The sequence below is a fragment of the Mastomys coucha genome, unplaced genomic scaffold (assembly GCF_008632895.1).
Source record: "Mastomys coucha isolate ucsf_1 unplaced genomic scaffold, UCSF_Mcou_1 pScaffold21, whole genome shotgun sequence".
NCBI lineage: Eukaryota > Metazoa > Chordata > Mammalia > Rodentia > Muridae > Mastomys > Mastomys coucha.
This window is the reverse complement of record NW_022196904.1, coordinates 65,743,702-65,770,262: the sequence shown is the minus strand read 5'-3', so window position 1 is coordinate 65,770,262 and position 26,561 is coordinate 65,743,702. Positions and strand designations below refer to the sequence as shown.

Here is a 26,561-nt window from a genome sequence, read left to right as displayed (position 1 = left end):
GAGCTGGTCAATACTATCAGCAGAGCGTATCAACAGTCAGAAGAGCTGGTCAACGGTATCAGCAGAGCATAGCTGCTCTGATGAGGACGTCTACAAGCTACCCGAGCTACACGATGGTACTACCAGTCTAAGAAGGAGACCACAGGGTCTACACACAGGAAGGATAATAAAGACTCACTATAAACAACTTTTGTGTAAAGTTCATTACCTCTAAAGAAATGATCAAAGTTGCTCACAATGACATAAATAACTTCAGTATTCATTCAAGTCACATGAGTTTGTGCTTTAAAACTTTCCTTCAAGGGGAATCCCAGGCCAAGAGGCTTTCTGGTGAACCCCACAAACACTTAAGGAAGCCATCACACAAATTTTACACAAACACTTTCAGGAAACAGACAAATAAACAACAAGTCACAGCTGGTTTTCTGAGCCTCCAACATCAAAACCAGATAAAGGCAGAGAAGCACTGGTTAGCTCTTAGAAATGGTGCAGAATCACCAGCAGAATTTTTGATAACCTGACTTAGGCAATACATGTAAAAGATAAGCATATCGTGAACAAGCAGCTTAATTCTAAGAACTCTATCGTATCGCTGCAAAAGAAAAATATATACATAACAGCAATTGATGGAGGGAGGAAAGAGAAGAGGGAAATGATGTAAATACAATATAGTCTCAAAAAAAATAAGCAATTTAAAAATTCAATTTAGGTCTAGCAACCCTCAAACTGAGGAAACCCAAAAGGTGAAAACATCTCGGTAAAAACTGTATCTACTAAAATAAATTATCAGAACACGAACAGAAAACACTTCCCCAATTTGATAAGACAGTCTTAAAAACACAACAAAACAACCCTCCAGTTAGGCAACATCATCCCCAATGATAAGAAGACTAAGTGCATTAATCTGAAATCAAGAATGAGACTGAAGAACAGCCACTATATCACTTGTATCTGATACTGCTCTGGAGGGGTACTCAGTGCATTAAACAGAAAAGAAAAATTCATGCAACTGGAAGAGGAAGTGAAACGACTCAAAGATGACTGAACTGTCTACAAAGAGGATTCCAAATAACAAAAATGCTAGTAGAATAAGTGCCTGAGAGTTGTGAGGCAGATGTCCAAATCAGTATTGGTTTTATGTACTGGCAAAGATATGTAGACACTAAAACTGAAAGTAAAAGCTATAGTATTTATAGTAATGCCAAGACATTTGGTTAGGGAAAAGTGTAAAAGATGAATAATATTTACATCACGGGAACTAACAATGTACTGAAATTAAAGGCTCATACAGAGAAAGCACATCTACAAATCAGAAACTCTAATAGTTATTATCCCTAAAATCATACACACGACTTTAAGAGCCACATGAATCAATCAGTATAGAACTGGTGTAAAACAGAATAAAGGTCAGTGGAAAAGAACTGAAGCCAGTTACTTAATTTGACAAAGATGCCAAGTTATTTCAACAGGGAACAAATAGGCAGGGGACTAGAATAAGCAGCTTATTTATAAACAGCACAAATTCAAGACATACACGAGAAAGCATTCTAGCTGTGCCATTCAGCAGGAGAACAGAAGTGAAGACTATAAGGAAGACTACCCAGTGGTTTGGGGTGCCTCTTGCTCTTTCAGAGGAAACCTATGTCAGGCAGCTCAGAACTGCCTAGAACTATGGCTTCAGAAAATCTGATGCCCTCTTCTGGCCTCTGGCGGTGGGGGGTGGGATGGGGTGGGGTGAGGTGGGTGGATGGATCTGCATACACATGACAAACATAAAAAAATTAAAATAAACCTCATAGGCATACAAATATATGTCTCCTAGAACAGCTCAGATTAAAGACTAATAGTACAAAGCGTTGGCCAGACAGGGTCCCCAATGAAGGGCTAGAGAAAGGACTCAAGGAGCTGAAGGGTTTGCTGCCCCTTAGGACGAACAACAACATGAACTAACTAGTACCCTCAGAGCTCCCAGGGACTAAACCACCAACCAAAGAGTACACATGAGGGGACTCATGGCTCCAGATGCATATGTAGCAGTGTTGGCCAGAATGTAAAGTAATGGAAATGCGGACATACTGCTAATGTCATGTGAAAGGTTAAGTCAGATTTTGGAAACTAGGCCCCGCTCGCTCCAGCGTAATTTTCTGCAGCTGTTTTCAGATGCACCAGAAGAGTGTGTCCGATCTCATTATGGGTGGTTGTGAGCCACCATGTGGTTGCTGGGATCCGAACTCAGGACTTTTGGAAGAGCAGTCAGTGCTCTTACTCACTGAGCCATCTTGCCAGCCAGTACTAAAACTTTTTAACGGCAGCTTAACTCATGGGAAACTAAGACTGACAGAAATAACTTGTCATATATCCACACAATGTAACATTCATAATGAATGATCTGCGATTGTAACAACACGAATAGTTTTATGCTAAGAGGCAGATGGCAAAGACTAGACACAGCAGCCTACTTACTATGTTTTAATCTATAGGTCATTTTAGAAAAGGCAAAATTTCAGTGCCAAAAGTTGTATTAGTGATTAGCAGGGAGAAGAGGAGGAGACAAGACAGAGGAAGTTTTGAGCTGAATCAATGCACTCCCATGTGAAGGAATAGTGACTATATAATATTTATTAAACCTCACCAAAATGCAAAAATAAACTGGATGGGTATATGTGCGTGTGACCTGGTGCTAAGGATCAAACTCAGAGCATTATGACTAATAGGCAAGAAATCTACTGCTGAATTATATCCCTAAACCCAGTGAATATTCTGCATATAAACTAGACCCTCAAAAGTATAAAATATAAAATAGTTTCTGCCAGCACTTTAACTTTCTAATATCATGAAGTTAAATTGAAATTCTGAATAATTTGAATAAGTTATCATGAATTAGATGAATATTAGAGTGCCAGAAGAAGCCATAATTTTATTTAATGGCCTCTAGAGTACAGAATATATCCATTATATTTGTGATCACTAGTGAAAAAATACTAAACTACAGTGCTGGTAAAAATAATTTTACTTAATGCACACCAAGCTGGATGAGGACTTTGCTAAAGGACACCTTTTGGTCCTACTTTTGACAACAGGAGAAATAAATTACTTGTAACTACAAGTTTAGACACATATAAAATGAATACTATTTGCTCATCTCTGCTGTTTCATTAGCACAGGGAAGAAAGGCAGCAGGATCGAGTGGTCAAAGTGGAATGCAGTTTCAGTAGTTTCCCTGGCATTATACAGAAGATCCTCTCCAGAAAGGCGACCTGGGCAGGGCAACCAGCAGTAACCAAGGTCAGTGACTTTTACAAAACATTACCCACAACTGTCAAAGAAACAGTTTAAAGCGATTATTACTACCCCCTCGTCCCCGGGTGCGCATACACATGTGAATTCCTGTGCTGGAAGAGACCAGGGTGTTGAGTCCTGTGTAGTGGGTGGCTGTGAGGGACCTGGCATAGGGGCTGAGAACCAAACTCTGCAAGAGCACTATGGGGTCTGAGCTGTGGAGCCACTTCTCCAGCCTCAGTAGACTTTCTTTTTAAAAAACAAACAGATAAAGCCAAACTAAAACAAACAAATAAAAGCAATCCCCCAAGTAGTGGCTCAGAGAATGTTCTAATTTTTTTTAACCTGTATCTAATTTTTACTGTGAGACATTTCTCTGTTAGCAATTAAAGTTATCATAATTCAGCATAAAAGTAAATTTTTAAATGAGAAACATAAAAAAATCCTTTTGCCCCTTTTATTATTATAACAGAGCTTGCATAAACACTGAAATAAACTTAGTTAACAGAAATAAAAAAGCTTAGAGGAGTCTCAAATATCAGAGTGAAGAACATGGAAATGAGCCTCCTTCAACTAGGCCGCTCTTCTAAGCCCTCCCCAGTACTCCAATGATGTTTTCAGCCAACATTTTGGCAAAGCCTAATATGTGTGTCTTCGAATTTCACTCTTTTCAATATCATCCCGGTTTCCATGGCCAGTGTGTAAAGGAAACACTGTTCTCCTTGAATATGGATTCACTAAACTCTGTGTTTCTCTCATTTTAGGCACTGGTTATGTTACATTTAGTGGTCACTATTGTGCACCTATTCATGAGAATGAAAATAAAAGGTAAAGTAAAATCTCTTTAAGAGAATATTTTATGTGATAAGGAAATGCTAGTGCTAGGAAACCTTCGAGAAGCATCCTGCATGTCTGCAGGTCTGGGACTGATCCTTTTGCTCTAGACTCTTTTCGAGGGTGAGTGTATGTCAAACAGTCCTATTAAGACACAAGTTAACTTACTAGCTTAAGGAAGCTTAAACTTCAGAATTACCCCACATTTTAAAACAATTAATATCATTGATTTTAATTTTTAATTATCATTAATTTAAAAAAACATACAGGTACTGAAATATCTCATCCCTTTGTAGCAAAAAATCTTAGTTTGAGCTTTCAAGTGAGCAACTACACTTAAATGATCGTAAACTAATATTCCTTTCAACTTTTCTATAGTTTCTCAAATTTTATTTTATGGCTATCTTCTAATTTTATTTAAAAATTGTTTAATAACCATTGTAGTTGACAGAAAGAAGCATAGGTTACTATAGTGAGTTCACTTTGCAAAGACAGTACAGGAAGTTCCTGTAAATGCCTTTCTCTCCCTTTCTTGTTTAATACTTGTCAGTATTAAAAAAATCCAACATTAGAAGCCAGGTGTGATGGCGTACACTTTTAACTCCAGCACTCAGGGGGCAGAAGTAGGTTGATCTCTGTGAGTTCAAGGTTAGCCCGGTCCACAAAGAGTCCAGGACAACTCTGTCTTGAAAAACCAAACCCCAACATTAGTACAGTGTGGTTAGCTAAACTCTAGATAAAAGCTTCATGCCTAACATTCATAACTAACATTTAGGGTACTAGAAAGTACTCTCCAAGCTATCAGAGAAGGCAAGCACCAGGATAACGCAGTTACAAACCCTGAGGCTTACAACACTGGGTAGTGCAACAGTGACACAAATGGCTGTACTTAATTAAGGTCCATTCTGTGAGATGGAACCTGACAGTGCTAGAGAGGCCAAGAACATAGGGCTAAGGAGTCATGGGTCTAGGGAAATCCTACAACGATTCTGCTAAAGGAAATAGCAGTGAAATGACTAACGATATACTGCTGTACCCATAGATGGTGCCTCGTTCAACCCTCATCAGAGAAGCTTCTCCTTGCAGTAGATGGGAATTAATAGAGACCTACAACTGCACAATGTACAAAAATAAGAGACTTTGGAGCAGTTAGCACTAAATAGGATGCTTTCATCAAACCCGTCAAGGTGCAGGGATCTATAAGGAAGAGGAGGTAAAAAGACTGAACAAGCCAGAGGTGGTGGATGACTACAGGGGAATAGCATTTCTCAGACACACAGGAACTCACAGACAGTGGCACCACTGCACAAGATCTGCAAAGATTCAAGCCAGTCAGGGCCCAGCACTGAGACAGTTTAAGTGCACAAAGAAGCTATTTGCGATAGATAACTGCCTGGCAAAGGGAAAACTAGTTTTCTTCAATTAAGTGATGCTGGGAATATAAATCAGGGCAGGCCCAGTGCCCAGGAGTAGTTGTCATCACAAAATGAGCTCCATGTTTTTCGCTGTTATTGCTGGACTTTTTGTTTTAGTATTTTTTTTTAATCTGTTTTACTGTTTTTGTTTTTGTCTGAGGAAGAGAGAGAAAGAAACATGAAGTTGGGTAAGTGGTGAGGAGCTGGGGAAGGGAAAAACATGATCAAAATATATTACATGAAGACTGTCTTTTCTTCCAAAGAATTCAGGATGCAGTCTGTGTTTGTTTTGTATGTGTGCTCGAGAACATGTATGCAACTGAGCATGTGCAACTATAACATTTTGCATTTTAATATCTTTACTTAAATTCTTATCCCACAAAACTTAAGTCACTTAGACTGTATAACTTAGTATTAGACTATTCGCAGAGCTATATAATTATCACCATCATTTAATTTCAGAGCACTGCCATAGCAATAAAAAAGAAGCCCAACATGTAAATCTTTTTCTTTTGGGCCTAGAGAAGCACTGAGCCATCTTTTGTCTACTGGCCTGCCTACTCTAAGCTCTTAGACATGTAGCTATGTACTATTTAGTCTTCTGGGAGTTTCCCTTACTTAGCAAAATGTATCCAATATTCACCCATGTGGCAGTATTAGTGTTATATTAATTCCAAATAACATTCCGTGGTATGGTTATACCTAAATTTTACTTATCTGTTCATCAAATACTAAACATTTGGGTTGTTTTGAGTTCCTAGCTCCTATGAATAAATAATACTATGAACATTTTACACACATGATTTATACAAGCTTTTTTGAGGACTGATGTTTTTATTTCCCTTAAGAATATACCTAGAAATAAGCTGCTCAATTATGTATGTGGTAACTTAGATTTCACTTTGGGGAACTTCAGATTGTTTTCCAAAGTGGCTATACCATTTAGCAATTTTGCCACATTTTGCCAATATTTTTGTTCTTATCTGTGATTTTTCTTGCCTTCATAACAAGGCAGCCTTGTATCTTTCCTAAAGCATGTTTTTCTTTTAAAATGATAAAAAAAAAATACATTTTGTTCCTTTTTTGAAAACGGAGGTACTAGAAGATGCCCTTCATGGGTTGCTTTATTCTTTTGTTAAAAAATAAAACAAATAGGTTAAATACCTGTGATGGAGATACCACAGCTTAAAACCGAGGAAGTTTAAGAACTTGTCCTCAGAGAATTGAGACTTTATATGAGAAGATTGTTTCAGTGTGGTCAATAAGCTTGCCCTAGCATCTTGTAGACTAAGTACCATGTGCTGACCAAGACGATATGTGTTACCATGGACAAAAATTCTAGCACTAAATACATCTTTCCTGGTCAAGTTACAAATGTTATATTTAAAATAGACAGGCAGGCAGACATGTGCTAATGTGAACACGCATGTGTGTACTCCCCCCAGCAAGAGGACTGTGTCAAGAGATTATACACACTACACACACTAACCTAGAAGCCACAGAACTGTGGGATATTCATTTTTCTGCAGTTAAGGAAGCAATAAGCTAAATGGGGAGCCATATCCATTGTGTCTGCTGCTACAGAGAAGTAAAAAAAAAAAAGAAAAAAAACTGTGAAAAAGCTGCTACTGGTCTGTAGAGAGGGCTCAATGGTTATGAACACTCGCAATTCTTCCAAAGGATCTGGGTTCCATTTCCAGCACTCACATGGAAATTAACGACAGCCTGTAACTTGAGCCGCAAATGAAAAAAAAGCATGAGCAAAACAGTTAAGACACATCCCTGTCCTCATCTTAATGGGGCGACACACACAGGGCCCAAGAGCTCTGCATCAGACAGGGTGCTAGAGGTGAAATGAGAAGCCATACACCCTGCTCCCTAACCCAGAAGCTATCTCCAGCTGACAGCTACTTGCAAATGAAAATTCAGTTTTCTCCAGGGGACTCACTGGAGAAACAAAGCACTCTTAAAGGCAGACTGCATGCTCAGCAGTAGATGCCAATAGAACTCAAACTCTCAATGGTATCTTTGGAGTCTTGTCACATAATGTCCTGTCAGGGATTTTTCCTTTTAAATCTTATTATTTTTAAATTGTAATTTAATTCTATTTACATTCTCTTCTCTTTTTTGTCTTTCAGGTCTTCTGCCTATACATCATGGCTTCAAGCCTAGTATTTTTATGTGATTCTGGAGTGCGCAAATGAGTGAATTTTTGCAACTGTACCTGGTTTTTGTACCTTTCTTCTTGGACTCTTTTCCCTATGTTTAGTTGATTTGTCCTATTCTTATGTGTTAGTTTTTATCCTGTTTTATTTTAATTCCTTAGAAGATTGTTTTCTACTGAAGGACAGAGAGGGGTGGATACGGATAGGAGGGGAGGTGGGGAGGAGGTGGGGGAGTAGAGGGAAGGACAACTATAACACAATTTATTATGTAAAAAAAAAGATATTTTCAATGAAAGGAAAAAAGGGGAGGGGCCTCAAAGTCCTTTGAATAATAAGACTGTCAGGAATCTAAGGGAAGCCCAGTGATTTTCACAACTATTTGCACTAAGCAAATACTAGGAGTTGGAGCTAAAATGAAAGTCTGCTTTGTTCTCTGGGGTGATGGGCAAGGGTGAGAAGCTCAGTACTGTACTGAGAAATGACTACAGAAAATATAGAAACAAATGGGGAACTGGAGAACAGGTGGGGGATATGGAAGACAAAGACCTGAAAAGAGGAATCTGAACTACTCTGGTCTAGTGGCAGCACATGGAGGCTTCCTTTAGAATACAGAAAATAATGTAAATGGAAAACTGTGGGAAAAGGCAGAATCCACAAAAAGAGAGTCATGGAGGGATCCACAATAACAGATGCAGAAAATTTTGATGATGATAGATGGTTTAATTATGTTGAGTCTGAGATGTAAGAGTTTGACAAAAGGTTCCACAAGGTTTAAAGAGGTGGGAAAGAAAGTTTTTAGTCTTGTTTCACAAATTCTTGAGGCAAAATGTTAAAAAGTATGTATAGATCCAAGACTTGGTTAGATAACACATTATTTGCAGGTGATATTAGCTTAAGACAACTTTACTTACGAATACAAATAGCATAAAAGTGTACATTAGGAAAATGCAAATCCAAACCACAATGAGCCATCACTTCATAATCGTTATGCTGCTATTTGGGAATGCAGGGAAACTGGAAATCTTTTGAAACTGCTGGTAGGAACCTGTATAGTGTTATAGCCACTGTGGCAAACAATGTAGCCATGCCTAAAAACCATAATTATCTTGGCTCAGCAATTTCAATTCTGGCCATACACCCAAAGAATGAAAGCAGGGATTCAAACAGGTACTTACACATGGTCAGAACAACACCATTCACAACAGCTAAACAGTTAACACAGCTCAGATGGTCGGTGTGTGAACAAATAAAGTATATGATGTTACAAAGGATATTATTTAGCCTTAAAAAAGAAACTGACCCATCTTACAATTTGTATAAACTTCAGATGTTATGCTAAGTGATGTAAGACTGTCAGCCACAAATGAACAAATACTGCATGACTCCACTTACATAAGGTACACAGAGCAGTCAGAATCAGATAGAAAGCAGAATGGAGGTTTCCAGGGGACACAAATGAAGGTTTATGGTTTAACAGGTGAGAAGCTCCACTTTGGAAAACAGAAATATTTTGATCTATCTAGTAGTAATGTTTATAAAAAAAATAACTGTTAATAACATGGAACTGTATAGTGTGCCCAGAAGTAGTTAAAATGGTAAATTATGTATATTATATCACAGATTAAAAAGTGAGTGTACAGCAGTTAAGAGATGCAAACTTATTTAAACAAAAGTTGACAGGCATCCCACAAAGTCAAAATTATAGCCAGTAATCTGAGTCAGATGCTACCAGTCATGGTCAATGCCATTAGCCAGAGGGCAATCTCCATGTTGCAGCGAGTAAAGGAAGAATGCTAAAACATGCATCAGCACTTTCAACCACATCCTGTGTAAAAGCAACGCCAAGCATATCATATTCATGTGTGGATAATATTGTGCTTACCATGTAAGTAAGCTGCTCAAGACACAGAAATTGGTTTAAAAAAATACCCCCTTCCCTTGCCCTATTTTTGAATCGCTGATGTGGCACACAGGTTTTGTGCCACTCTCCATTTTATTCTTTATCTCTACAGCCTCATCCTCATGGCAACTAAAAGCCACACTATGTGGCTCCATTAGAAGTGCTTTCATATGCTTGCTGTTGGTCAGATATAATGCTAGCCACAGAACACATGCATGGTAACACTTTGGCACGTGTTGTAGGAGATCAAAAGTTAACAGGTATTTCTGAATAAAGCAATGTTTATGTCATCTATTAGACCCTTTCCCAAAAATTATTTCTATAGCCAAGGTGTTTACATACTAAAAAATAAACTGGTCCCTTGCATTATACTTTTTTTTTGTTATTTTTTTTTAAATCTAATTCTGAGTAGGTTAAGCAAAAAGTTCAGATCACTGTGGACACTGCTAGCATTTGAATGGCTAATAAAAAAAAAAGATGATATAATGATAATGAGATTACCCTCATAGATTTTGCTCTCACGAAACCACAGAGCTATGAATAAAATACAGAGTGGTCAAGTGACTCAGTGAATGGGAAAAGCAGAGACTAGTTCAAGGTGATTCAGAAACTTTACTTAGCAGGTAGGTAAAAATTAGAATAGATTTTAATACCTATATCATTTGGAGAGAGAAGTCACTCAGAACATACTAGTGATTCTTCAGCTAAAAAAAGTAAGTCACCGTTTCTTGCTTTGCCCATAGGTACTGTCACACTGTCACAACAAGCTACCTTAGACACCACTCAGTCAGCATTCCAAGGTTCTAGTGAGTTTCAGTGTACAGAGTACAGGGTAATGAAAGGCACATTGTAAGAAACGTCAGACCCAGGCTGGTATTCTTTCCATTCCTTCAGTGTGGCCTGGGACCTCTGTGATAACCTGAGACACCCACCCTGAGGTTCCTACCAGTTTCAAACAGAGGTACATGTTTTTGCATTGTCTTGTTTCTGGCAGTGTCGTGCCACTGTTTGTAACTGAACATTCTAATAATACAGCTATGGTAACACCCAGTCTTCCCAGCCACCACAAATATTTATTTCCTTTGCAACCTTTTTAGACAATCCAGGCAAAGATACAAGGCTGAAGAAAAGGAAGCAACAATCCACCATCTAAATATTCCTTCTGAGCTTCAGCTAGTGAGATTATATGGCTTGTGTAAGCAATGAACACAGAGGGGACTGCCATTTTTCACTATTTTCATTTGTCATAAAGAAAACATCCCATGACCATTCAACTAGCATGCTGAATTGTTAGTTACAAAATTGGCTTTCATTAAATTTTCAGTTTAATATTACTACTAATAATAGACTTGTATTTTTCCAGGTACTCAAACTTATTAAACTACTAGACAAAAGTGGATCCTAAAATTACCCTAAATCAGGCACTAATCTTATATTTACAAGTCTGGTCACACACTGATGGGCTCCTCCTTTTTGGTATGCTAGTTTGGAGTAAGCCACAAGCACTTGCTGTCTTCTAAGAATGTTCTCATTTGCTAGTTTCAGTCTGGGTATGGAAGGTTCTCATCAGTCAACACACGAAGTCAACATTAGCTTCTTGAAGAACAATGGGGAAAAGGGCATGCTGGTACCAAAGGGCCCCTGCCAACAATCAAAATTATTTCATATCCCATCTTAAACATATGATTCATAGTTATAAACCATTTATCCAGAGAGCCAGAAGCCATGTCTGTATCAAGAAACAGGAGGCAAGGGAAGAATGTCATATGCAAAGGAAGAGGGATGCCAACCAAGGAAGGCTATCCAGCTAGGTTCTGTTATTTACAAGACACTTCAGAAAGTCTGCACAGAATAGAGTCAGGCCTGTAATCATGGCACCTGGGAGGTGGAGGCAGGACTATCAGGAATTTAAGGTCAGCCTCAGCTATGTAGTGAGTTCAAGGCTAGTTTGGGCTACTGAGACCTTGACTCTGACAGGCAGATAGACAGACAAGACTAACTACACAGAAGTGATAAACAACATAGATCAGAATTTAAAGTAAGCCACAGAAAGTATGGGTATATAACACTAATGAGGAATGTTGGCGCTAATTCACAGGGAATTATTTGAATGCCAAAGGTTAGGAACTGGAGTTCTATGTATGGAATAACAAAGCAAAAGGTTCACAATCTAAACCTTGAGGTTACGGTTGTTTTTCATTTTTATATTTTTAACATTAAAGTTATTCATTATTTTTTACACTAAAATTAACTAAAAATTATGTTAGCACAGGCTTATGAATATATATTCACAAATCTTTTTTTTTTTTTTTTTTAATTTTTCGAGACAGGGTTTCTCTGTGTAGCCCTGGCTGTCCTCGAACTCAGAAATCGCCTGCTTCTGTCTCCCAAGTGCTGGGATTAAAGGTGTGCACCACCACTGCCTTTTTTTGGTTAACAAATCTTAAAACATCAATTCATTTCAATCAAGAAATACCTATTAAAGCCAGATGCGATGGCCCACACCTTTAATCCCAGCACTTAGAGGGCAGAAGCAGGTGGATTTCTGTGAGTTCCAGAGTCTATATAATAAGTTCAATGCCAATCAGGGTTAAGACAGTAAAATCATTTTTAAAAAAATCTATTACATTTTAAAGTAAAATTACAATATCTCATTCTGTATATACAGGTATACTGATAAAGATTAAAAAATGACCAACTTTGTAAACTTCTATGTAAAAGTATGGTGAGAACATATAGAGGATCACCTGAGTATTTAAGTGGTACATGCATCCAATAGAATTTGCACATAGGTAAGGAAGCCAGAGGGCAATGTTGTGATCTTTCTCTATCAAACTCCATTTTACAATTCAGATAATCTCTTACTGAACCTACTGATCCTTGTCAGCTAGCCTGGCTAGTCAACAAGCCTCAGGAATTCTCCTGTCTCCATCTCTCCAGCATGGAATTACAGATGTGTACTGCCATGCCTGACCTTTACACAGACTCTAGGGATCTAAACCCAGCCACTTTATTGACTGTACCATTTCCCAGTTCCCCAAATGAACTTTAAAATGCTAATAGAAAATACTGAAATTCAAAATACTGTGAAAGCAATTGGAGAACACCACTGAGAGTGAGAGAGAGGAAGAGGTAAAAGAATTATAGGGAAAAGCTGCTACAGACGGTGAGGCAAATGGACTCTTGCTATCATGCATCTATCCAAAGTGTCATAAAAAGAATTCCCATACTGGGAAAGAATCTACATAATGTTGCAATACAAGTCTACGACAGAAAATCATAGATGCATGTGTGCATGTGTACCTCTGTGTATATACTCATATAATAAAAGGAATGGGTCAACTCAAGGGAGCCTTAGGACAGCAGACAATACACTGGCTGTGAAGAGTCTCACTTTGGTTTGCATCCTATCACTGATTACATATGAAGGGTGACAACAGGGAATTACTAGCTATTCTAACCTGTTTTCTTGTATGTGAAAAGAGACGATGATTAAGAATGTAAGCATTCCATGCTTATGTCTCAGTATCTATTCTCTTCTTATTTTACTCCACAAAGTTATTTGATCATGTTGGGGCCTGCCATAACAGCGGCCTAATGTATCCCCACAGTGTCAGAATGATCTTTCTTTTAAAGCAAAGTGGGAAAGTGTCCTCACCATGGCTGCTTGCTTTTGCACATCAATTCTGGCTCTAGTCTCTTTACAATTAACTTGCTGCATGCTATGCAGAATGCTCCCACCTGCCAGGAAGTACACATCAGTTTCTCTCTTCCTTGGAGACTCAGTTCATTATTTCTAAAACTTTTCCTTCATCCTTCATGCAGGCAGGCATCATCTCAGCCTCTGGAGCACTGGCCCAAATGAAGCACTTTACTTGTCTCTGTCCTAGCACACAGCCTTGTGCATGTTTCTCTGGTTACTGTTGATCTTAGGAAGAGTCTCTTAGACTCGGCCCCTCAGTTCTCAGTCATGTTTCTAGTATTTCCTCATAGGAAATGGGGTAAAATAGTCACTGCCTGACAAATAACTCTCAAGTCAAATAAATCACAGAAAAGGGAAATATAAAAATAGTGTCTACAAATTAGGAAGCCTGAACTGAGTTAGCTTAACTTATATAAAGCTTTCATACCCAACTAATCTGTATGATACTATATATTTTTAGCATTCTTTTTTATTTGATTTGATTAATTTTTAAAACTTTTTTATATTTTATATGAGTATTTTGCCTGTATATACAAATGTGCCCCAAGTGCTCACCTGATATATGTGAAAATCAGAAGAGAGCAGTGGATGCCCTGGAATTGTTGTTAGGGGTGGCTTTGAGTCATCATGCGTGTACTGGGAATCAAACCCAGGTCCTCTCCAAAAAACGGTAAGTGTCCTTAACCACTCTCTCTTCCCTGCCCCTATTTATTACTTTTAGCATAAAATAATGGTTTTCATTGTAATATTTTAATATCATATCATTATACTTTGCTATTTGCCCCTATAGCTGTCCCTTCCCCCCAACTTCTGCCACCTAAATAGTACCCTTCTTTTGCTTTCTTCTGTCTCCCCAAACCCTCAAAACCACACCAAGGGAGGGGGAAAAAGAAGAAAGGCAAGAGAGAGGGAAAGAGAGATTCCTGTGACAACAGAAGAACACTCCACCCTTTCTTGGCCCGTTAAATCAAAAGGGCTGTGACATTACAAGACAAAGACCCTAGAAAGTAGCCTTTCTAAATTTCTATATAAGAGGGCAAAATATCAGAAGATAATTGTTATCTCTCAGAGGAAATGACTTTTCAGAGAAATTACGACCAACATCATCTTTGGAAGAAGTTCAAAACACCAAATTACAAAGTAGGCCTGGCAAGCTAAACCACCTGACAGTGATTACTGAGGGCAGGAACACCACCACACCACAAATCACACCTGCTCTGGGGGCCGCACCCACTGTGGAGCTCACTGGCTTCTGTGTCTAGGTTTCTGAGCTCATTTGCCAGCTTCTGCTAGGGAGAGGCTAAATATGGTAACCCATACCTGAGAGGCCAAGCGAAGAAGGTGATGCTAGGCTAGCCTAGGCTGCTTTACCGAGTTTAGTAGGTGCTTGTCTCAAAGGGGTAGGGGATGGTGGCACAGGGGTGAGGTGGCCCAGTGGGTAAAGGTGTTTGCTGCTAAGCCTGATGACCTGAGTTTGATCCCCAGGACCCACAAGGTGGAAGGACAGAACAAACTCCCCCAAGCTATCCTCTGACTAAAACAGGTGAGCCATGTCACACATACAACACTAAAAAAATGGAAATGTCATAAAAGAAAGTGGGTTGTCTCAAGTACTAAACAGAGTTGATGCACCAACAATAGACTTCCACTATTTATTAACCCAGACATTGTATTAGCACTTTTCCAAAATTACTTCTTTTCTACTTAATCCGCTCCACTCTCCCAAATTTAGATGTTCAGGTTCTTTGGCATCTGTGAAGTACTTGGCTGACTTCCAATTTCCCTGTCTTTGCCAGAAAACAGCTAAACTTCCAAAAAGTACTTCATGAGTTGTCCAACATTCCCAGACTCTGGTCTTACCGAATGTAGAAGTCCTTACTAATTTTAGATTCAAGGATGTCTTCTGTGAACAATTAGCCTGTCCAGAGACTCCGCCCCCTTCCTGCTTAGACACCCAACATTACTAATGACGTGAAATCAAACAAATGTAACTGCAGCTTATCACTGGTCAGAAGCTAAGGCAGAAAAAGAGTCAAGTAGAGACAGTTCCAACAGAATACTGACTTCTCTTTCCCCTCGAGAACTAACACTCAGAAGACAGGAGAAGAGCAGATAGATAGGAAAGACCAAAGACCTACACAAACAAAAGGACAAAGAGACAGAAAAGGAAGCTCACAGAGAAAAGAGATTCAGGCAAAAGGGAGGTGGAATTGAGGTGTGGAGATGGGGCAAGCAACAGAAAACAGAGGCATCTAGCAAAAGGGCAGCTCTGAGAATGAATTCCATCTTTGTGATTGTTTAGATTCTACTTAGAACAAGTAAAATTGTATTTTTAATAATAATTGCTTTGACGCAGATTCATTCTCTCTCTCTCTCTCTCTCTAGTACACACACACACACACACACACACACACACACACACACACACACTCACTCACACGAACACACACGGTCTCTCTTCAGACATGCCTTTAAAGAATTTTGAAATCCTTCCTTCTTGGTCTTCTGTCACTGTTAGCCCAGGCTTTCTCACACTCCATCCTAATTTAGGAAGGACCAAGACCTGGCAGTAAGGATACAGAAGAAATCTTCCTGAGACTTTCAGACTGTATGAGGTGTGGCCCCTTCTTACCTTCAGCAACACCACATCGACAGTCCTGTCCACCTTGGAGATGTCACACAGGCTATAGCGTCTTTTGTGCCGCTCATACATTTTGTACAGATGCAGAAAAGAAGAGACAAAATGCAGGCGTATATCTGCTGAATCCAGGGACCAATGTGCTCACACAGGTCCAAAATTCCAAATTTCTCACAGTGGGCGGGAGGAGACTTCTGCTTCCAGATTCCTCTATTTAGAAAACTCTTGGGTTAAGGGAAAAAAAAAAAAAAAAAAGCAGACTCCAGTCCTGTGAACTAAGTGGGAACTTTCTGGCAGCTTCAGAGCACGGAGACGAGGAGTTTATAATTCATAATACAAGCAATCTGCCTTAAGATTGCTGCTGTGCAGATCTTGACTGAAAGAGAAGCACAGATCTTTTCCATCACTGCCGAGAACTCCAGTAGAAAAATTAAGGACGAACTGGCTAAGCATAATGGTTGGCACATGTATCCAGAAAATCCTGAGCCAGTAATAAAACCCCAGTATGCACTCAGCCACGAAGACAGAGGATTTAAAAAAAAAAAAAAAAGGAAGGTGGCTATTTCAAAGTGATGGTATGAGAGAATTCCTTAAAACAACAAAGACACGGAAACCTATATGGAGGGGAAAAAAAGAAAGACAGGAAAAGAAAAAAAATTCTGGAGGTATTTTCTAGAGTATCCACTTTTTCAGCCAGTCTCCAGCTCCTTCAGCAGCAGGGCTGGATTTTGACTTAAGTTGAAAGTATCTAAGGACAGCCAGCCGAGTACAAGGAAAACAGACCACTCCTCCAGACGTCCTCCCTCCCTCTCTCCCTCCCTCCCTAGCTGGCGGCCGCTAGCTAGCCTGCCTGTCCCTCCCTCTGCAGCCTCCACACCCTTTACCCTGCTCTCTCAAGATCGTCATTACTTGCCCTTTCAGATCTGCACCAGCAGCCTCGGAGGTTTGGAAACCTAATTGCAGTGGTGGGAACGTGATTCATCTACAGACTAAGAGAAAAAACAAGGCTTCCTTTTCCAACAGGCTTCCTCCTGCTCCTCCTCCTCTCAAGTCCCCAGTGAAAAAGGCTCTGTCAGACACTGCAAGGAACAACCTCAGTCCCTTAGATGCCAGGAGTATGCTAATAAAGAAAGGCGGCGTTATCCTAAACACTACAAGTCTGTACAACAGCCTTAGTGATTCAGGAAAGACACAGAACACTGAATCCAGCCACGGCATAGACAGCATCTTCCTGCAGAATGCAAGGCAATGATTTAATATCAGAAAAATGTTAGCCAAATATTTCAGAGTTATTTCTCTAGGATGTAGAATTAGCTGTAAAAATGTCTGGCAAGGTTTAGAAGTCATCACGAGTTAAGGTTTTGTTTCATCTGGGGTCTGAAAAAGTTCTAAAGAAAGTTAAAGAGATGGCATACAATGAATCTATGCATGTCTCTTAGGACTCTTGGGACTAAGAGGAGTCAGTCACCTGGCTGAGACCCGCCTTGCCCTTCACACCTCTCATTCACGGGACTATGTGACCTCATTTGCCTGCTTTCCTGCTTCTCCAGACCTTTCCAGTTGCCAATCTCCTATGCCTCAGGAGCAGACACAGTCATTCATTTTCAGACATTGTGGACTGTAATAAACCTTGGAGGGTTAAGGAGGAAGAGGAACCAAAGAAGCAAAGACTGGTGAAAGAATAGAAATAGAGAGCAAATAGAAAGAATAGAAAGCAAAGAAGCAAAGGGAGGTGAAAGAATAGAAAAGGAGGTTAAAAAAAAAACCTAAAATAAACCCAAAGGTGGGCGAAGTGTGGACATATGCCTTTAATCTCAGTACTAGGGATACAGGGCAGGCAGATCTGTGATCCAGGACAGACAGGGCTATATAAAGAGACCTTGTGTCAAAAGCAAAACCAAAAAAGGGAAAAAGTATTCTAATGCTTTCCAGGAGAAGCTGTCCTATGTTCTCTTTAAGGGGACAGAGTGAAGCCCCTTACACAGATTTGGAGAATGGGAATGTGCAATCTTAAATACCACAACAGAAAGGAAGTGAAGACATTAAATACTATCGTTTCTACCAATATTGCAAGCAAAGTTGGTGAAAGGTATTTACTTTTAGAAGCTGTAAAAGGGGTAATGAAGGTCTAATGAGTCACCATTTCCTCAGGCCAGGTGTTTAAAGAGGCTAGTCTCTTCAAAGAAAGCAACAGAGCAAACCCAGCTAAGGTAGTCAGTTGTTTCTCTTATTCATCTGTCTACCCAAACACCACAGTTTCAGCTCTTTCTAACACAAACCTCATCTTGATCCCACCACAGGTACATTAAAAAGCATGAAGGTGAACAATGTCCTCTTTCTGGTGCCTCTAGAGAGCAAGCCTCTCTCACATCGGCATCATGTACAGTAAACGTGATGCTTTTTAGTACAGAGAATGCTAAATACAGTAGAAACAAGACAATTAAAGAGATTAAGAAGTTGTAAATAAAATTCCTGCTTAAGCTAACTGAAAGCATGGGAATCTGTCCAGGAACGTACAAATACTTTGATATTATATGGTTTAAGGGCACAGATCCAAAGGTCCTGGGGGTGGGGCAGGCCTAAGTGTACAAAAAAGCTGTCTGCCTATTATATTTTATAGATCAACTTTCACCAAGCTATAATTTAGAGTCCCCTCTTCCCAATGAACACAAAGTTGTCTCCCCTCTGTTCTCAAATGGTTTGTTCCTCACTGCCTCTCCCTTCTGTTTTAATTAGAATCAAATGTTTCCTGCTTGCAAGTTCCCAAGCATCTCTCTAGGGAATCAGAGATGCTTTAGTCGCTGTAAAGCTTTTCTATACCAACTCTATCAAGCTAAAGATAATCCACATCAATTCAACAGACATTCTATGCCTTGTAGAAGACGTAAACAAATGAAAACCATGAACTTTGTCCTTGGAAACCTTACATAATCAGAGAAATGTTTCAAAACCATTACAATTTTCTGAATGACACGAGAGAACTGTTTAAAATCAGTATATTAGTCTTGTTGTCTGTTGTTTTTTTTCTGTCTTAGAGATCTAGATTTTTCTCTTCTCTACACATGCAAACATATTAAGAGGACAATTTAAAACTGTCCTTGCTAATCTGTTTCTTCCCAGAGAACAAATGCTCTGGGTGGGGCGGAAAGCCTGTTTGCTTGCTTTCCCCTGGATCTGCCCGGCACTCCCCCATGGAAGACAGAATCTGTAGTCTGTGCTTTTACTGCTGATGCTACATTTCCAAGTTTTTATCAAAAACATCTGGAACCACTGAACAGTTATTCTGTTAGGATTTTGAAATACAGCAACCAATCATTTTACATCCAAACTGTGGCTGAAAGCTACAGATTCAAAAGAGATTTTAAGCACATTTCTCTGTTCCTTCAAGTTAGGGAACTTGCAAGAAAACACAGAGATTTTTCATAAGCATGTGAAATAGGGGTTATTTACAGTATCAATCCTCTCTCTCCCCTCTGTGATTGTCAGCCCGCTCTCTATCTATGACAAAGAGCACCAAGTCCTTCAAAAGAAGTAACAAGCACTCAGATTATATGTCACGGGCCTGATACGTAATCTCAAGTCTTCCAGCACAAGAGTCTACTAAGAATTTTCACACAGTTTACCACATTTCTGCACAGGAGTTATATTTTTCTTGATTTAATACTTTATCCAAATTGTTTAGATTTTAGGGACTAATGTGTGGTTTCTTTGGTTCCAATTAGTCTACTGCAAGGCTTCTGAATTAGGGCGCCACCTGGTGGAATTCTGGCACTAAGGGCCGGAAAACCTTGCAGCTCTCAAAAAAAAAAAAAAAAAAAAGCTCAAAGAGAACATAAAGGAGTACTGCTTAACCCACAAGGATTGATCCAGCTAGGCAGGGAACGTGCAACACTGAGGTAAAACCAAGAGATGGGTCTTTCTACTAGGTGAACCACTCACTATCTGTGTCCCTGGAGTAAGCTGGAAAGTAGTCTGCATGTGGAGTTCTGCAATGTACAAAAAAAGTGGTTTGAAGCTGGACCCATCCCAAGATCTTTCTTGCTCTATTTCTACATCCTATTATTGGGACACTAAGATTTGTTGTTGAACACCTTGTTACATAAAATTTCATTATGTGTGGATGAATGAATAGCCAAGAAAAGAGAACTGATACATTTTCTAAAACCCATTATTATTGCAGATTTTATTTTTCACCTTTAGTCTTCAGATGAGACAGAAAGCAAAGGTTTTACTATGGCTAAAGGTTTACACTCACCTGAACATTGTACATTCCTTGACAAAAAAATTTGATTAGCATCTACTTAAGGAACACTTGTCTTATTAGAATAAAGATTCCTTCCAATGAGATGGGAGAGTGTGCTTGGGGAATGAAGGGAATCATTTATAAAGGCTATAAAGCCAACATCTCCACCCAGAAATTCCTTTTAAATGTTAGATGTCACTGGGCAGTGGTGGTGCATGCCTTTAATCCCAGCGCCTGGGAGGTGGAGGCAGGCCGATTTCTGAGTTTGAAGCCAGCCTGGTCTACAGAGTGAGTTCCAGGACAGCCAGGGCTATATAGAGAAACCCTATCTTAAAAAAAAAAAAAGAAAAGAAAAGAAAAGAAGGGCTGGAGAGATGGCTCAGTGGCTAAGGGCACTGACTGCCCTTCTGAAGGTCCTGAGTTCAATTACCAGCAGCCACATGGTGGCTCACAACCATCCATAATAGATTTGATGCCCTCTTCTGGAGTGTATGAAGACAGCTACTTACATACAATAAATAAATAAATCTTTAAAAAAAAAAAAAAGAAAAGAAAAAAACAATCAGATGTCAGTGTTTAAGCAATGAGAAGAGTCCTCTTTCCTCTTGGCATTTTCACTGGACACAGACTTAAGGTTCAAGGAGGGACAATCAGTAAAATAAGGGAAATTAGTAGATTTAAGCATCAGGAAACACCTTTGCTTGAACTCTTTTCTGCCTCTACAAGGAGAACCATCATATACAACGCTCAGCTCAAACTGTTTAAATGACCAAAAGATGGCTGGCTTCACAGAAAAGTCTCTTTATAGATAAATATCCTTTCCCAGGATCAAGTCTATAGAACAAGAGTACAAATAATCAAATCATCCACTAGGTCTGAAGACTGGAGGAGCAGGAGTTCAAGATCAGCATGTACATATGAGAGCCTGCCTTAAAAAAAGAAAAAGAAAGAAAAACAAAGAGAAAAAGGGAAGAATGAAAGGGAGAAGGGAACAGGAGAAAAAAGTCAGGAAAGAGAGAAAAAAGAGAAAGAAAGAAAGAAAGAAAGAAAGAAAGAAAGAAAGAAAGAAAGAAAGAAAGAAAGAAAGGAAGAGAAAGAAGGGAGGGAAGGAAGAAGGGAGGGGGAGGGAGGGAAGAAAAGAGAATGACAGAAAAAGCTGACAGTTTAGTCTGTAGAACATGTTTTCTGAAGCAAGATGATAGTGGTAGAATGCTTGGCTGAGTCTCTTGTTCACTAAGAAACACATACACACACACACACACACACATATATATGTTTGTCTGTTTATTCCCAAGAGAGACCTGTAAGGTGGCCAGGTATGATAATAGACATCTGTGATCTCAACTATTCTGGAGGCAGAGGCAGAGGCAGAGGCAGAGGCAGAAGGAACCTTTAAGGCTAGAATTTCAAGGTGAGCCTGGCAACCTAGTTAAAAAAAATCAACTGAAAAAATCAGGAAGACAGGAAAGTCAAGGGAAAGAAGACGAGGCAGGAAGGGAGCACTGTAAGGAGAATCCTATTAATCCTACTGTACAGATAAGTTATAGCATCTAAAGTTTAAATCAGTCATACAGAATCACAGGTGATCAGTTTGCAGTTTCCAATACAGACGTAATTTGTCACTTGAGAAGTCCCAGCAATCAAAAAGAATTAAAATGAAAATGAAGAAAGCGTAAATTAAAATTTAAAGAGTTCTTTTCTCAACATAATATTTTTATAACTGATTCTAAATAAATGTCAAATGACAAGGACAGATTTACTTTTAGAATAAAAATGGCAATGATTTGATTCATTTTATGTCACAGATATATCAACATTTTAACACATTTCAGGTTCAAGTTTCTCACTATGAAAATATCTTTCAGACATTTGAATGAAAACAGCAAGCATGCAGACCACCAGTAGTCAATGCTGATGATTATCTTGCACAGGTTCTGCAGGGAGAGGACCAGAGTATTCTCATCCCAGTTGCTTGCCTCTGTAACACACAGTTGCCTCTTACAGCAGCATTTTAAAAATTTGAAGATCACCAAGTTCCTCAAAGCATTCTTTCTGGGCCATGAGTCCCCAAATGGGTGTCATGTAAACGGGAGTACTTTACCCTGATTTATATACTAAATATTCTTTTATATATACTTTTATATTCTTATGATGTGGAAGCTCAAAACAAAATCCACCAAAATGGTAGAGACTGTGATGACTGGCTTAATGTAAACACCACAACATTGGCTTATTATAAAATTAGCTCATTTGTCATTTTGAATTATTTCTTACGTAAGTCTCTCCTGCACCATGATTTTGTGATTTTACTGTAAAATTCCCTATATATCCTTCTTTGACAAATTCTTTTATGTGTTTTATTTTACCATTTGGCCACAGCAAGTGTTTTAAACCTAGATTCAGCCCCTACTACATCACACTTATTCACTGATTCCGTTTTATCTATAAAAGCAAGGGTAGCAATGGAACACAGATCCATTGCTGAAAACTTCCTGTACAGAACACCAAACTACCCATACGTTCTATTTAAAAATATCTTATTACTTTGTTTCTTGTATATATGCGTATACACTTGTGTAGGTTACAGAACAACTTGCAGGGATGTCTATAATGGGGGTCCAAGGAAATGAACTCAGATCATCAAGCTTGGGAGTGAGCACTTTCCCCAGGCTAAACTATCCTTGCCCCCAGATGAGCACTCTTTAGAGAGTGCTATCTATTGGCTAAAAAAGCCAACTGAACCCTAAGCCATAGGTCTTTAAAATATAGGAATATTAGTAAAATTTCTAATTTTACTGCTGTTATCCTATCTAGTCTAACTCTACTATTTAGATGGGGAAATGAGACATTATGTTGTTTAACAATGTCTTTGTCTGGCTATAAACCTCGTTTGAAATTAGATGCTAGTCTGTCTCATCAGATCACTACAAACTGTATTTACTGCTACTTTTTAATTTCCCTGAAGTGTTCCTTTGAGGCCTGATCAGAGAGTATCACACAAGGCAGTCTAGCACTGGCCAAAACAAAGCAAAACCTACTCTTTCCACCTTTTATCCCTACCCATCTCAGTGGTAATGGTGACAAGAATTATTTCTCAGATGAAGACATCTAGCTTCAGTAACTATGAACTTTTATTCCAAACCAGCACAAACAATATACTTGCATTCTGTTTCCCCTCTAAGGTGTTAATAGTAAGAAGGGCATGCTTTCTCCACACTTTAAGTAGCCCTTTCCAATGCATTCTACAACAGTTCTCTGTTTTTCGTCTTGTTGTTTGCATATGTAGTGATACCCTAGTGCTAGGAATGCTAAATACAAAGTTGCTTAAAGCAGCTAAAGGCAGCAGATGAAAGCAGCAATGATTTACATTCAAGTGGGTAGAGAATAAGAGAAGGGTTAAAATCTTAATGATAATATGATTCTGGACACTTAGAGCCAGAGAAGGAAGAACACTTCAGGTGTCATATCTGACTAGACTTCTGCCTGGACAATGAATTAAAAGGAGGCCTACAGTAGAGGAATTGACAGCAGGGAGAGATTAGGTACGTTTAGGTTTAGATCACAGAGATGTCCAAGACGAGCTGTGGTAAGTGGCAGAACTAATGTTTATGTCTAGAAATTGGGAGACTGCTTAAGAACTAGGTAAAGAATTAGGTATACAGATTGGGAAATCAAAACACAGATAAGAAATTGAGAAAATTCAAAGAAAGAAGTATCTCCCAGCAGGAATGGTAAATAGTATCAGATGCTGGGAAAGAGGAAGACCATGAGTAAGATGGACTTTGCAGTGTCCATCTTTTATAGGACATGCAGCTACTTCTACATCAGTGACCAGAATGCCTGACAGAAACAAGGTAAGGGAGGTAAAGTATTACAGGAGAACTGAGACCTAGCTGAACTCCTCTGTGACCAGGATGTGCTGGCACGAAGGTTCTCTCTCTGTCTCTCTGTCTCTGTGTGTATACCACAAGCTTCATACTGTCCACATTCTTCATTGCAACTCATTTCCCACTATTCTGCAATGTATAAAAGGCTGGTGTCTCCAAGTTCCAAGATTATGATGCAGTTCAGCCTACTTTAATTCCCCAGTTCATTTCAACTTCTAGGATCCTCCCTCCTTTTCTGCCTGCCTTTACCAAAATCTACCCTTCAAATCTCACTTTATGAACTCAGCTCTCTTTATCTATAGCCCGTCATTCCTACAGCTCTTCTTTTAAGTACTATGGCACTGGCTCTATGGCGGCTTCCCCTATAATCATGGGTACTGCCTGCTTGATCTTCCTCTAAACAGAAGATGGACACTTTAAAAGCAACAGCATTTCATTTTTCTTTATAGTGCCCAATGCACTTTAAGGCACATAGGCCAGATAGTGACAGATTATGTCTTTGTTCATTACTGTATCATAATCCTAAAATTCCCTTAAGAGTTGACCAAATTCAGTTATTAAACAACTTAAGAAAAAAAAAAGTCAGGGCTGAGGCTTGAAAGATGACTTGTTAGGTAAAAGCACTTGCCTCACAAGCTGGCCAACCTGAATTTGGATCCCTAGAATTCACATAAAAGCTAGTCATGGGAGTGGGAGGTGGAGAAAGGAGAATGTGCAGAAACGCGTGCGCGCGCGCACACACACACACACACACACAGAGAGAGAAAGAGAGAGAGAGAGAGACAGACAGAGAGACAGAGAGAGAATGTTTGTGCTAGCATAAACAAATGAAAAGTTTAAGTTTGACAGGTAAGTCTTGAACAGACAACCCCTCCACCGAAATAAAAACTTCAAAATAACCCTAAGTTTAGGAAAAATTGAATCCCAACATAGAATCAGTGTGCATTACTTTAGGAAATGACTTGTTCCTCTGGTTCTTCTCTTCACAGCAAGAAAGAATAACTCGGGTACCGTCATTCTGTAAGAGAAGCCAAGAAATGACTCAGCTTCCCATGGAAGAACTTCCTCATCCGTCCCAGCGAACTCACCACAGTACAGTCATGCTTTCCAGAGTGCAGAAGTACAGCCGTCTCTTTTTATCAAGGTTCAAAACACAAAGCAAAAAGAAAAGTCCTCTATGGAAGAAACGACATCAAAATCCACTGTAGGACTTTCCTGTCAGGTTTATGTCAGCATTCATGCGTCCCACAAATAAGAACTGACTCTCACACTGGAAATGATCTGAACATCTACTCCCCTTAGACTACATTCATAATACTGGGAGACACTATCAAAGGTGTCAAGGAGGCAAGGCAATCAATAGCCTTGCCCAGCTGTGACATTTATGATTCACAACAATGACCAGCAAGGCACTTTCATCTTAGCCACCAGCTGTTTAACAGGACTTAAAGGCAGCTCAATAAGAAGGAAAGAAAGAACGCCTGTACTAAGAAAGAACGCTTGTACTATAAATCTAGCCAACTATCCAGGACTAGTGAGGTCACAGATCTTGGAAGGGAACTTACCACCGTCACTTTCCTAAGTCAATATAGTTCCAACTGCATTCTAAATACTTATTCAGACATTGTAGCCCTCAGATAATTGCAGCTCTCACTGGCTATCAGAGGCTTTTTTTCCCCCAGCAGACAAAGACCATTACAGAAAGCTACAATTGTCAATATACTGAGAACAACTGGTCTGGGGTATACTACTGAGCTGTACTGGCTGGCTCTGTGTCAACTTGACACAAGCTAGAGTCATCAGAGAGGAAGAAGCCTAAGTTGAGGAAATGCCTCCTTGAGATGCAGCTAGAAGGCATTTTTTCAATTAGTGATCAATGGGGTAGGGCCCAGCCTACTGTGGCAGGCTGAGCAAGCCAGTTAGCAGCATCCCTCCATGGCCTCTGCATCGGCTCCTGCCTCTAAGATGCTGCCCTGTTTGAGTTCCTGTCCTGACTTCCTTCAATGATGAACAGCAATATGAAAATGTAAGCCAAATAAACCTTTTCTCCCCAATTTGCTGTTTGGACATGGTGTTTCATTGCAGCAATAGAAACCCTAACTAAGAGGGGTGCCCAATTTAAATGGAAACATCAACAAGACAACTGTACATCCAGGACTCAGGGAACACTGTGGCAGAAGGACTGTTAAGAGCCCGAGGATAAGGAAGTCTGCTGAGTGTGTCTTCTGACAGGAGGGTTGGGTCCATAAAAATATCAACAACACGTTGCCTAGACAATACCACAACAATGAAAATACAGACTGACATGCTAAGGTGGAAGGGAGAAATCTCACAGGGCTCCAACCTTAGATGGATTTACTGGCAAATAACAACTGTTTAGAGAGGACCCCTTAAATAAATAGTTATCCAATGCCAAATGCTTACTCCTGAAATCATTTACATACAAGCAACCCTAAACTGACTCTGCAGGTTTTACTTATATAGTTTTGTTCATATA

At 39.4% G+C, this 26,561-nt stretch overlaps 1 protein-coding gene across 10 annotated transcripts in view; it reads right to left on the bottom strand.

The window, feature by feature from the left end:
* The window catches only part of Akap13 (A-kinase anchoring protein 13), a 303,651-nt gene that overhangs the window by 102,481 nt on the left and 174,609 nt on the right, over positions 1-26,561 (bottom strand). The window contains exon 1 of one of the 10 annotated variants that reach the window (XM_031387017.1): positions 15,929-17,014. The exons of the other annotated variants lie outside the window; for them this stretch is intronic. Within the exon in view, the coding sequence (XP_031242877.1) occupies positions 15,929-16,009 (81 nt within the window). The 5' untranslated portion in view covers positions 16,010-17,014. Of the gene's footprint in view, positions 1-15,928; positions 17,015-26,561 lie in introns of those variants that run through there. 10 annotated transcript variants of the gene reach the window in all.